We start from the raw sequence: 14,868 nt of genomic DNA, 5'->3' as shown, positions 1-14,868 counted from the left end.
GTAAATGTCGAAATCTGATGGAAATCAGATTTCGACATTTAGTCGAAGTGTCAGCAGGATTGGATATTCAGTTGTTTTGAGGAATTATAGCTGAGGTAAATATTAAATGCTTGGTTACATATGTACCATAGATTTTCATACATTTGGACTAACTGGAATTGTAGTCCATTAGGGCTAAAAAAATCGAGGTTATAGGCTTATTTTGGTACTTGTCTTCTGTAATGTCCTTTGCAAAACAAAACATTTACCAATTTGTGCATGTGCAAGAAACAAACAATTACTAATATGTGTATGTGTGAGAAACAAATGATTAATGATCTAACTGGTTTTTAGTAATTGCAATTAATAAACTGCTTATATAATTGTATGAAATATGGTATGAATACGTGAAATAAGTTCTCAGTTTTCCTCACCAAGGCCGCTGCAGAAGACAAGTGCCCTTTTTTTTTAAGCAAGCAATAGCATGTTTGTTGTAATGCAAATGTTTTATCTTATCTTCCATATTATTATTTTTGTTTAATTTAATCAAACATTTGAGGAAATTTAATTCTTATAATGTGCTTCTGCTATTCTTTCTTTCAATTTATAATACTTCTGTTATTTTAACACAGGAGTTGAGAGTTGAAGATTATGCTGCAAACCGGAAAGGTGGTACTGCTACAGCCATGGGTTTTGGTACACCTACTCAGCAACCGAATCTCTTTGGAACTCCAGCAGCATCGACTTCTGGCTTTTCATTTGGTAGCACCACTCAAGCAAAACCTTTGTTTGGAACAACAGGAGGAACTAGTAATAAAATTTTTTCATTTATTTTTTATAGTAAATACAGTGAAACCTTGAGATACAAGCTTAATTTGTTCCAGCATTGAGCTTGTATAGCGAATGTCTTGTACAACAGAAACAAACTTCCCCTTTGAAAATAATGGAAATCCAGTTAATCTGTTCCACACCCCCAAAATTATCAACATGTAAATCAATTTTCCTAATAAATAACACTGGTAAATAATACCTGGTATTTTTCATAGAAGGTTCAAGTACAGATTCTAAAGCAAAAATAGTTTCTGACACCAAATTCCCTTTTAACCACTTCTCATTAATCCACACCAACAAAAAAGCTTCAGAACATTTTCTAGGAGTTTTGGATGGTGCTTGTGTGTAACAGTAAATCCTTCGGCCACATCAAGTTTCTTAATTTCATCCTTTTTCTTCAGAATAGTGCAGATCATCGATGTCGAACAGCCATAAGTCTTCGCCAATTCTATCACTCTTATGCCACATTTGTGTTTATCTGTGATTCCTTTCTTACTTTCAACAGCCATTGTTTCCTTCTTTTTCTTTGCAGCACTATCTGAGACAACACTTTTCTTGGGAGGCATTGCAAATAATTAATTTCATATTAAATGTAAAAAGCAATTAACTTACAAGCACGCAAACTTGCAGGTCAAAGGACACTGAGTGATCTGACGAGGGGATTCCTGGAGTCGAGCCAGATCAGGAAATGGACCACATATACCAACAACCTGTCTCGTTACACGAGTCGGTCTATATTTAGAGACTAATTTTTTGCTCATACTTTCCTCATATCTCTAAATTCTCACATATAGAGGTGCTCGTATCTCAAGATTCCACTGTAGCATTGTTGTTAGTAAATATCTATCTAAAAAATATTTATTGTTTTCTATCATGTCTCTTTAAATTTGTTAGAGTATTTAATTATTGGTCATCAGTTGTGTGCATATTGTTAAATTCACAAATATATACTGTTAATACTACATTCACTTCTAAATATAACTACAGTCCAAAGTCGTTAATCTGGACTCGTCGGGACTTCGGCGATTCCGGATTATCAATTTTTCCGGATTATAGATCATCAGTTTAAATCTGGTAAGATGGCATGCAGAAATTATAAAATTAAAAATATGAAACCGTAATTTATGAAATAAAGAACAATTATGATCTAAAGGGTATCAAAATTTACAAAAAAGAAAGAAAGAAAAAAAAAAAAGCTTAATATTTATTTGTTTACTTTATTAAACATTTCTTTCAATGTAAGTTGTTTAAGTTGCTTCTTTTTTTATGTGATAATACATTCTCTTTAATTCTTTAAACAGACATAATTTCTTGTTCAGTTACAAAGTTCCGCTGTTCAAATCCTATAATTGCTGTGTCGAGAATACCGACTAATTTGTCAATTGAAATTTTTTCGTTTTCAATAACCTCTGTCACTTTCTTCGCTATCGTAATCGATATGAAATACTACATTTAATAAGGAATTATAAGCCAGATAAAATAAAAACATCTGCCCTGAAGATAAGGATAGTGCTGACAGATCAACTTCCAATTCATTGCGCTGCGCCGCAGCGTTAAAGATAACCAAGGTTTAGATAAACAAAGGATATGCCTTTATCCATTTTTTGTAGCAATTCCACTATTTGTTTAATGAACTTCGAAACATACTTTCGCTTTGTAGATCTTTTACATATTAATAAATATATATCAGAAATTCTATTTGACATAATCGAAAGTTCAAGCTTATTTTTATCAAATTGCTCTAACAGTCTGCAAAAAATAATAAGCCGGATCCAATTCGAAGATTAAGGAACAATGCAATCTGCAACATTAACTGAAATAGATAATTAAATAATTTTAGCTTAGCTTATACCGTCCGTTATACATTAAACGTGCACTCATAAATGTATTTTGCGCACACGCACGAGCATATTCTCAGCCATAAAGGCCATACGCGCACACGCAAACGCCTATGCACATGCGTTAATGCGACGCATGTGCAGAAAGTTTGAAGCTTTGAGGTCCGGATTATAGATCATTCTGGATTATAGGTGTCCGAATTAACGACTTTTGACTGTATTGGTAAATAACTGCAATATTTTTTTAAGTATATATTATCATTTCTGTATTTATGTAATTAATTGTAATAAATCGTAGTGCATGATAAAAAATTGTAATAAACACAAATTTTTTATTGCAGCCACATTTATTGATTTCCTTCTCGATTGATGATGATTGTTAACACTAAAACTTCTTATGATAAAACTTGCTCTTGTTTTTATTGAGGGAAACAAAAGTCATTTTGGATGTTCCTGTAGTTATTTGAGGAAGCCATTTATTAAAGTAAACTCAGATCCCATTAGTGAAATGACTCAAACTTGTGCGTATGCTGTGCCAGCATCACATTTAAATGGGACATTTAGTAAAAGGAAATAGTTTGTTAAAACTATTTTTGGATACTAGAATTGTAAAATATCCAAATCAGGAAAATGTCTTATGTATTTTACTATTGTAGGATCTAACCACATTTAGAGATAGATAACAAGTATTTATCTGTATTATCAATAAAAGTATCCCCGTTTTCATTTTGTGAAAATTTTTTAATCTATGGCTAGCATTATCAGAAGCATAAGCAGATGTGAGCAATTTTATCTGGTTTGTTTACAAAATAGTTTTGCCCTTTTTGTCTTGCTGAATATATAAGTATGTAGTGGAATATAATTTAATGTTTTTATATAATTATTAAGATTTTAGTGGAAACATGATTCAATGTTTTTTCATAGTTATTAAGATTCGCAGTGTGGGAACAACGAGTTGAATTCAAAAAGTTGTTACTTTGAGCGTTTCATAAAAATTGTTGCATAAGCCTTATTCCTTAAAATCTTGTTATGCTATTTTTATGTTAAAAATAGGTAATATGTAACAAATAAGTATGAAAGTTATATAAAAATAAGTATGCTGTTCTTAAAGACTAAAAAGAAGCATTTATTTCATTTATGAAACGCTCTGGATATTTTGTTTAGATTTTGAGTTTTCATCAATACTTACAAGTACATTCAAATTAAAAATAAGAGATCAAAGTAATCAATACATGCTTTAAACAGACAAATACATCAATAAATGCTAAAAACATATTTTAACATCCTGTATATTCCCAGTTATTCTACATATGGATGTTGTGGTTGTCACCAGTGCTAGATTGGTCGCAGTTTTTTGGTAATATGCCAGACAGGGTTACACGGTGGGTAGTCAAGCAGTATATTTACTATTTTATCATAAAATAATAGTGGTATATTAAATTGCAGAGCAATTTTCAGTGGATACTCAAATTATTAGTTTTAATACCCACGTTAATTAGTTTTAATTATTCTTCATTCAAAGACATTGATGAAGGCAATCAATTTCCTGCATTGGATGTTTTTTAGCTTTTGTTTTTTTGCATTTATCAAAAGCACAAATTAGAATACTATGCATAAAGTCTGTCAGCAATACATTTTTGAAGACATTTAACAGATGTATGTGTAATTTCGTTTTTGGCACAAATGCTTAGGTATAAATTTTTTTAAAAATAATTGTTATATCATCATCAACATAAGTCACTTTTCCACATTATGCCAAATATTATATTATCTTCGATATTGAATAAATTATATTCCTAGAAAAGTGTTAACTTTTTTTTAAAATTTTAATATAATATAGATACAATAAGACCCCGCTTAACGCTGTTTCGGTTTAGCGCTCTTTTATTTCAACCTTGGGATTCCCCGAAATTGTTCGCAGCATGAAGTACGGGGATTCCTCGAAATTGTTCGCAGCAGTAGGTTTCCAAATAACATATCCGAAACTTTGTAGTTATGTTTCTTGTTTGGTGCGGTGAGGTGCTGTACGGAAGCATTTTTATCATTTGAAACATCTGTTAACATTATTGTAAGTATAAATTTATATAATACTATAACGATTAATACAGTGACAAATATTATGATCTTTAGTTTTTATCATGGGTGATAATAAAAAACAAGAAAAGAAAGCAACCAGAAAAAGCATTTCACTGGAAACTTAAATGCAAGTGATTAGAAGATTAGATTCTGGTGAGAGTCAATCTCAGATTAGTGCTGCATTGAATTTGGCAACTTCAACAATAAGGACAATTCTTAAGAATAAAGAAAAAATACTGTCATCGGCAACTGCAAATACGTCAAGCTCTGCAACTAGGATTACCCGTTCTAGAAATAACATTATAGAGGAAGTGGAAAAACGACTGTCTATATGGACTGAGAACGAAATTGAACGCAGTATGCCATTAAGCCAATCTATCATAAAGCCTTCTTGACAAAAAGGCAGAAAATTGGAAACACAGAATAGACTGAATGATCTGACTGGCTTAAAATTTTATTTGTTTTTATAAGTATATTCGTTTATATTGTTTTTATTTTTGTAATAAATAAATGTTTGGTTTTATTTTTATTAAAAAAAACATTATCAAATTTAATACCTAACCAATTTTCTATCCATCTTCCCCTAACTCCATTAATTACATGTTAAGATAGCCTCGTTTAGCGCTGTTTCGCATTACGCTCTACTTTGATGGAACGAATCCCCCGCGTTAAGCGGGGTCTTACTGTATGTTATTCCATCAGGTTGGCCTAAAAATTCCTGTAAATAAAAATAGTAATAAAATTAATATTTAAATATTTTTTTTTAAAATGAAATTAAGATGCATTTTCATTTTTCACAAATAACTTTGTTGAACAGAACTTTAATACCATTTTGAGAATAGAACAGTTCCCTGTTCTGTTTGTAGTGTTTCACAAAATTAAAAAGTTTTTCTATTCAGAGAACTTTGAGAAGAGAGAACTATAATTCAGAGAGCAGAGAACTATAATATCGTAGGAATATAGTGGGTGAATGGAAATCTCCATGCTGAACTGTTACAGTTTTTCTTGGTCACCAAAGAATTAAACACACTTGCATTTTGCTGATGGAAGTGTTTGCATTTTGTTTTAACTAATTCTGGGTCTGATTAGGAACAGTACTTTTTAGAATTGATTGTTTAATTTTCTAGAAAGAATTCATGTAGAAAACTTCTTATCATCCCCACCATATACGAGTACATATATCGCCTACTTTGGATGAAGACCAACCTTAAGTTGATGAAGTTTCATTTTTTACTTTCCTGTCATTATTTTCTGTTCCATGTTATGATTAAGTACCCAACAATGTTTGTTCAGTATCTGTCACTTTTTTTAACAAAATAATTTTCATGTGTTTTAATAAGAATTACAAGTGGAAATATGGCCAAGAAGATTTTTATGTGTTTAACTTTTATAGAATAACTAATTCAGTTGCTTGATTTTGATGTTTTTGATATGTTAGGTACCTTTTGTTTGATTTGACATTAATTATTCTCAATTAATGTCTTGATTTGATTACTATCAACTTTAACTAGGCTGTTCATTACCTTTAGATATGCTAATGAGAAATCTTCATGAAATTTCTCATAATTTGCATATAATATTCATTATCAAAGTAACTTTACCATACATTACACAAATCTTTTTTATTCACTCGCATTTTTATCTTCCTTTAAATAATAATGCTAAATATGCAAAAAATAATATTTAATTTTTTCCACCTTCAGTATAAAAATTTCTGCACAAAAATGTATCAATTTTGGTAAGTTTTTAACATACTTGTTGACAACTGTCGCAGTACAGTCTAACAGAATTGTTTTCAATGAAGTAAGGCAATTAAACCCTGCTAGAACCTTTTTGTGGGATCGAAGTCAATGAATGAAATTTTTGTACAACCCAATAGCCATGTTATTTGTAATTGAAGCATTTTTATCTAGATACATTTGGATCAGGTGGTTTGTTTGGTCAGCCTGCTCAAACCCAGAATACTGGATTGTTTGGAAAATCTGTAGGCTTTGGTACTGCTACGACATCTGCTGCTCCAGTTTTCAATTTTGGTGCATCTACTGGAACTTCTTTGTTTGGTCAAAATAATCAGACAAAGGTAATTAGTTTCATTATAAAATTGTTAATACTGATTATTCATAATTTTCTAATCATAATAATTTTAACAATGTTTATTCTAATGTTTATATTAGACTTTTAAAATTATTTAGCTTCATTTGACTCTATTGTATATATGCATGTCATAATTTATTGTGTAGGAGAAATCAGCTTGCAGTCGTCATAGTTTATGATTAAGGCATACAGATGAAGATAACAAATTGGATTTCAATAAATCACCAATCTTTATTTTCACACCTATCCAATTAGTTTGGCAGACACTTATTTAACCATAATTAAATATGATAATTTCTATGTGCATTGTTTGTTTGTTTTTTTAAATAAGACGTAGGCATTTTAGACGGGGAAGCAATGCAGCGTGGACGTTGGTGTAGCGGAAAAGGAATAAAGTGTCAGTTTATTGCGCCAAGAGTATTTATAACTAAGTCAATCTTTGGTATTTTTATATTAATTTTAATACTATTTAATATTCTCTTAATAAATAATTATTTCATTTTTATTTCATATACGCATCATTCTCAAAATAATTCTAAAATTCTTAACATTAATTCAAAATTTTTGACAAATTCAAGATTTTGACGTATACTTACTAATAACAATAAAATTTAATAAAATTAATAATCTTCCCTGAATAAAATCTTAGAACACTTATATATTTTAATTTGATATTTTCAAAAAGCAGTGCTATTCTTTTTTTTTTTAAATCCATCGAATTAAAATCATTATTCTAAGTAAATACTATATTTTCAGATTTCAAAATGTAACCAATTGTTGAGTAAGTTATTTATAGTGATGCATTTGGAGAGAAACTCAAAAAACTTTTTTATCGCATAACATCAAAATGTGTTTTTTTCCCCTCCCCCCTATATCGTCACTTGATTCCCTCAATGAAAATAACTTTGAACATTTAATTTGGAACCAAAGAAATTAATCACATTTCGATACCAGTTTTGATAATATTTCACTTTCCCAATAAGATAAGCACTTTTGCACCATTAAATCACTTTCATACTTGTTGAAAAACACTTTGCCTATAACGCTGTTCACGCATTATATTTCCATGTTACAGTAACCTTGGCCTGATTCGTAATTCAAGTAGTGATGAACACTTTTTTTTTTTTTTATTTTATCCATCATTTAAATGATGGTGGAATTTTGAATTTGCATATTCAGTGCTGAATAAACTCTGCATTGGGTGTTCCACACACTTTTTCTGAAGAATTTGCAAAATAAAGCACACCATATTTGAATACTTGATGATATCTAACTTTTAGAATGATGAACTTGCAGATACTATTTTACAGAAATCCAGCTGAGGATTAAATGTTCCATTGAGGTTAGTAGCACATAATCCAATCCTGTCTGGCTATATGTTGTCATAATTTACTGTGTAGGAGGAATCGGCTTGCATCCGTCTCGGCTTATGGTTAAGGCATACAGATGAAGATGACAAATTGGATTTCGATAAATCACCAATCTTTATTTTCACACATGTACAGTTAGTTTGGCAGACACTTATTTAATTATAATTAAATATGATAAACTTCTATGTGCATTGGTTAAAAAAAAAAAAAAAAAAAAGTAAGCATTTTAGAAGGGGGAAGCAAAGCAGTGTGGATGTTAGCTTCAGGGAAGCTGAGAAAAGCAATGAAGTGACATAGTTTATTGTGCCAAGAGTATTTACACCAAGTCTGATGTAATTGCATAGACAAGCTATGATTGGTTAATTTGAGGTTGTTACATAACATAGAAGGATCTCGAATTTGGGAGAAGCGATGAATGTAGGTGGAGAGCACCAAATCTAGAATTTTAATTTTGAGATCTTCAATTATTTTTAAAGCAGCTATAATATTTTATGTCTTACATGCATATGTATATATTTTTTAAGTTTTGACTTAAAGAAGGAAAGAAAATATGTATGCCTAGTGTTATGTGATGTTGATTGATAAAATATTTATTCTCATTGTTTTTGGATATAAAGTATTTTTCTGGATTTTAAAATAATCCCATGAAAAAGGCTGAAAATAATTTAAATATTTATCTCTGTACTTATATGTTGTTGGCAGAAGGTTCCAAGAACTATGAAATCTCTTTAATATGACCACACAATAGTTCCAAGTGTTGAAGGTTGTCACCTTAGACAAGATGATTGTTAGCAATATGTAGCACCATTATTTTATTTTATTTTTAAAATTAGAAATACAAGTGGTTTCTTTGTACTTAGAAATCTTTTGGATTTCAGAAATTTTATTTTTTATTAGGTTTTTAAGATCTGAAGTTGTAGAGTCATTAGGATTTTTTTTAGAGGCAGAAAAGATGAAAAATAGCAAAGGCCTATGCCGGGAATCGAACCATGAATTTCTGGAATACGGGCCCCAGGGTGCAGAACCACTACACCACGAAAGACGCTAGGAAAGTGGGAGAAATACCTTATATACTTTCCTTTTTAAAGGGCAACTAGGGTTTTAGGTGACCTAGTAGCCAAATCCTGGGTGCGGAGAATCATCACCCACAACCCTCTTAGTTCGGGTGCTACTTGTAGAATCGTTAGGATTTTTTTTAGAGGCAGAAAAGATGAAAAATAGCAAATGCCTACGCCGGGAATCGAACCACGGACCTCTGGAATACCGGCCCAGCATGGAGAACCACTACACCAGGAATGATGCTAGGAAAGTGGGAGAAATACCTTATAAAGTATCATTCATTTTATGATAATGTTAAATATATTCACATACCCTTCTTATACATTTTAGTAAATATTAATGATGATATCGTTTGTATATTATCAACAGTAATGCTTTTAAGACACAATAACACGCCGAATAAATACTGATTCAGAAGTCAAACAACAAAAATCAGCGTTAATTCACAAAATTTTCACAGGACTAGTTTCGATGGTTTTACCGAACCATCATCTTCAGCTGCAAAACCGCAAATGAACAAGATAGGAAATGATGTTTATATGATGATAAGATAAGAAAGCCTGGACAAGAATAAGCAAGTGGCGCCATCTGTTGGCGAAACCAGAACTAAAACATAATTTCTCTAAAAGCCGAAGGCAAATTTGGATTGGAATTAGGATCGTTAACTAGAACAGAAAGATTTTTATGAATGTGAAATGCCTCTAGAAAATCCAGTTCTCCAATGGAAGATGTTTTTTGAATAATTTTGGCAGCAGAAAAATTGAAAGTGTGATTTTCGGACCAACAATGTTGAGCAACAGAAGACTTCTGTGTTTCCTTTTTTCTAACATATGCCTCATGTTCTTTGACGCGAAATTTTAAGGCTCTCTTAGTTTGGCCAATGTAAATTAAACCGCACTGGCAAGGAATCCTATAAATACCCCAGGAATTCATATCCGGAATGGGGTCCTTGAGTATAGAAGTTGGAATTTTATTGATGGGAGAGTAAACAACCCGAAAGTTAAATTTCTGCAAAATATGTGCAACTTTATAGCTAATTGATGGAAAGAAGGGAATGACAACAGAATTTTTATAATCTCCTAAAATAAGAGTGGGGCTTTTAGTGTGTTGAGATGAGAATTTTTTAACTGCTTGATTAATAATGTTGGGTGAAAAGCCCCTGTCAATAGCTATTGCTTTTAAATAATTTAGTTCTTCATCAAGGGCTAGTTTGGAGGAGCAAACTTGAAGAGCACGGAAAACATAGGAATAAAATGAAGCTAACTTTTGTTTAGTCGGATGACATGATTTAAAGTGTGGTGGAAGGCAAACCGATGAAGGTTTACGGTAAACTGTAGTACTGAAGTTGGATGTGTTACGTGTGACCAGAATGTCGAGAAACGGAAGAGAATTGCAAGTCTCAAGTTCAAAAGTGAACTGAATAGCAGGATCAATAGAATTCATTGTTTAAAGAACTCTAAATCATCTTTATTACCTTCAAACAGGGTAAAAGTATCGTCTACGTAGCGGAACCATGCCGGGAAGTTTAAAGTTTCAAACAATTTTGATTCATAATAATGCATGTAGATATCAGCCAGGATGGGACTGAGGGGGCTACCCATGGCTAATCCCTCAGTTTGCTTGTAATATTTATTTTGGAAAACAAAATGTGTTTGTTTCAAACAGAGTTGAGTGAGAGAAATTAGCTCATCAATTTCGATGCAAGAGAAATGAAATTCGCGAAGTCTGGTTTCTAGACATCTTAATGCACCCTCCACTGGGACATTGGTGAATAATGATTTTACATCAAAAGAAACCATGAGTAAATTACAAGGAGAAATGTTTTTAACCTTTTTTACAAACTCTATTGAATTTTTTATGGTGTAAATGTTATTGTCTAATAGAGTGGAAAATCTAGAAACTAAATATTTAGCTAATGGATTCTGAGGCAGTACCTAAATTTGATACAATAGGGCGGAAAGGAATACCACTTTTATGAATTTTGGGAAGAGCATATAATCTGGCACAATTCGCAACAGATGGGATAAGCGAATGTTTTAAGTTGCTTGAAATGATTTGCGAAGATTTGATCGCAGTTTTTATTTTGGATAAGTCCGAAGGTGAAGGATCTTTAGGGATCGGATTATATGGTCCTTTAGAATTCTCTCTTGTTCTTCTGAAAGACTAACATTAGAAATATTAACTATTGGCTTGATGTTTACAATGGGAAGATTTTTTGAACTACTTGAACTGGAAGACTGTAAAAGAAGTTTTTCGAATTTAACTGCAAGGGTGTTTTTATGACGGTTAAAGGACCATATAATCCGATCCCTAAAGATCCTTCACCTTCGGACTTATCCAAAATAAAAACTGCGATCAAATCTTCGCAAATCATTTCAAGCAACTTAAAACATTCGCTTATCCCATCTGTTGCGAATTGTGCCAGATTATATGCTCTTCCCAAAATTCATAAAAGTGGTATTCTTTTCCGCCCTATTGTATCAAATTTAGGTACTGCCTCGTATCCATTAGCTAAATATTTAGTTTCTAGATTTTCCACTCTATTAGACAATAACATTTACACCATAAAAAATTCAATAGAGTTTGTAAAAAAGGTTAAAAACATTTCTCCTCGTAATTTACTCATGGTTTCTTTTGATGTAAAATCATTATTCACCAATGTCCCAGTGGAGGGTGCATTAAGATGTCTAGAAACCAGACTTCGCGAATTTCATTTCTTTTGCATCGAAATTGATGAGCTAATTTCTCTCACTCAACTCTGTTTGAAACAAACACATTTTGTTTTCCAAAATAAATATTACAAGCAAACTGAGGGATTAGCCATGGGTAGCCCCCTCAGTCCCATCCTGGCTGATATCTACATGCATTATTATGAATCAAAATTGTTTGAAACTTTAAACTTCCCGGCATGGTTCCGCTACGTAGACGATACTTTTACCCTGTTTGAAGGTAATAAAGATGATTTAAATAGAGTTCTTTCAACAATGAATTCTATTGATCCTGCTATTCAGTTCACTTTTGAACTTGAGACTTGCAATTCTCTTCCGTTTCTCGACATTCTGGTCACACGTAACACATCCAACTTCAGTACTACAGTTTACCGTAAACCTTCATCGGTTTGCCTTCCACCACACTTTAAATCATGTCATCCGACTAAACAAAAGTTAGCTTCATTTTATTCCTATGTTTTCCGTGCTCTTCAAGTTTGCTCCTCCAAACTAGCCCTTGATGAAGAACTAAATTATTTAAAAGCAATAGCTATTGACAGGGGCTTTTCACCCAACATTATTAATCAAGCAGTTAAAAAATTCTCATCTCAACACACTAAAAGCCCCACTCTTATTTTAGGAGATTATAAAAATTCTGTTGTCATTCCCTTCTTTCCATCAATTAGCTATAAAGTTGCACATATTTTGCAGAAATTTAACTTTCGGGTTGTTTACTCTCCCATCAATAAAATTCCAACTTCTATACTCAAGGACCCCATTCCGGATATGAATTCCTGGGGTATTTATAGGATTCCTTGCCAGTGCGGTTTAATTTACATTGGCCAAACTAAGAGAGCCTTAAAATTTCGCGTCAAAGAACATGAGGCATATGTTAGAAAAAAGGAAACACAGAAGTCTTCTGTTGCTCAACATTGTTGGTCCGAAAATCACACTTTCAATTTTTCTGCTGCCAAAATTATTCAAAAAACATCTTCCATTGGAGAACTGGATTTTCTAGAGGCATTTCACATTCATAAAAATCTTTCTGTTCTAGTTAACGATCCTAATTCCAATCCAAATTTGCCTTCGGCTTTTAGAGAAATTATGTTTTAGTTCTGGTTTCGCCAACAGATGGCGCCACTTGCTTATTCTTGTCCAGGCTTTCTTATCTTATCTAAACATCATTTCCTATCTTGTTCATTTGCGGTTTTGCAGCTGAAGATGATGGTTCGGTAAAACCATCGAAACTAGTCCTGTGAAAATTTTGTGAATTAACGCTGATTTTTGTTGTTTGACTTCTGAATCAGTAATGCTTTTGTTAAATTTTTATATAAGTTATTCCTGCCAATTTGTCTGTATATTTATCTGTTTGACAATATATGCCCCTCAAAGTATCTAGTTTTTTAAAGGAGTTGGTAGTATTTTTATTTAAATTATTTTTTATATTTATGTTTCTATTTTAGCCTTTGTTTGGTCAAACTACTGGGGGAACAGGTTTATTTGGAAATACAGCTACCACACAAGCAACAGGTTTTGGCACTACTACAGGCTTTGGTGGGTTTGGTGCCACAACTCAGCAGTCGGTAAATATTTCATGTGTTTTCTTTTACTTGAAATGGAGATTAAAACCACTGTTAATTATTTCACTGTCTTTAAGTGTAACAGTGATTAATATATGTATGTGCATGCATGTGTTTGTGATATAAAATATGTAAAGTAAGCTTCTAATTTTAATTGGCAATAGTCCCTTTTATTCCTCATTTAAAGTTTTGGTACTTCCTTTTAATTCGTAAGAATAGTAATCGTTTATAACATATCAATCTAAACTGCATTTCAGAATTAATCTGTTTTTATCATCTTGCATAATATACAGCAATGCAATTATATTATGTCAGTCAGATTAAAGATTTCATTTGAGAACTAAAACTTATAACATAGGCTTCTTCTTTGCTTGCTGCATGCTGGGATGCTGTTGTTTACCTCTGTATATCCCTTGCATGCTTTAAGATGTTACTTTCAAAGAATGTTATGAAGATGATGTTGCTGATTGCAATAATGGCAATATGAAAATAAGAACATGTTTCTCAAGAGCATCCAGCAATAAAATTATTTTTTTTCTTGCGACTATCATAAAAATATATTTTAGCTTTTCTTTTAAAATCTGGATAACTTATTATTTTTTTGTAAAAATTTATTAAGTAATGCCTTTTTTAATGTTTTTTGATAACTGAATATAAATTATCTGGTTTTTAAAATCATTTTTTGATACTTTAGAGGTGATTTAATTATTGTTTTTAGTTGTGTGTTGGATTATAGTATTCTTTTGTGTAACAGTTTAATTTGAAGTTAAAATACCACAATTTGCATAATGTAGCGTTATTTTGAGAGTCAAAAAGAGGATTGCATATGGGCACATGTATATTTGTTAAATATGTTTAAATTTGAAAACTTTATTAATTTCAAGAGTATTGCTGTTCTAGACTGGTCTTTTTGGAGCTAAACCCACTGGATTTGGGGCCACTAATACAACAACAACAAATACATTCAGCTTTGGTAATACTAATATGAGCAGTGGTGGTCTCTTTGGACAGAAGCCTGCTGCCCCAGCTTTCGGTACATCAACTGGGTTTGGCACCTCCACAACTGGATTTGGTAATACTTAACTTTTGTTTTCTTTTATAGTGCATAAATTTATTTTAAATCTGAAGTTTTGATTGTAATAAATCAAAAAAAAATCTTGAACTTTGTTTTTTAAATTAAAAAATCAGAACAATCTTACTGAAATTTAATATGAAATTAGAAGCCATAGCAAACGAAGAAAATCTTGATATACTTTGATTTTTCTCTTTATGCTAAGGAGAAGTAGAGATACAGTATCAAGTTTGTTTATTAGTAATGTTCGAAATTTGCATA

The 14,868-nt window shown here is 31.7% G+C and overlaps 1 protein-coding gene across 3 annotated transcripts in view; it reads left to right on the top strand.

Annotated features, from left to right (window-relative positions):
- Nup98-96 (nuclear pore complex protein Nup98-96) overlaps positions 1-14,868 on the top strand; it is a 177,682-nt gene that overhangs the window by 85,459 nt on the left and 77,355 nt on the right. For all 3 annotated transcript variants that reach the window (XM_085818300.1, XM_085818299.1, XM_085818301.1), the window contains exons 7-10: positions 612-789; positions 6,638-6,804; positions 13,419-13,538; positions 14,436-14,607. In XM_085818300.1, coding sequence (XP_085674426.1) covers positions 612-789; positions 6,638-6,804; positions 13,419-13,538; positions 14,436-14,607 — 637 coding nt within the window. The remainder of the gene's footprint in view (positions 1-611; positions 790-6,637; positions 6,805-13,418; positions 13,539-14,435; positions 14,608-14,868) is intronic.

The sequence above is a fragment of the Stegodyphus dumicola genome, chromosome 6, assembly GCF_044657685.1.
Source record: "Stegodyphus dumicola isolate Sdum_Otavi_A_Nest chromosome 6, ASM4465768v1".
Lineage (NCBI taxonomy): Eukaryota > Metazoa > Arthropoda > Arachnida > Araneae > Eresidae > Stegodyphus > Stegodyphus dumicola.
The sequence above is the reverse complement of the archived record's forward strand: the minus strand, read 5'-3'. Positions and strand labels throughout refer to the sequence as shown.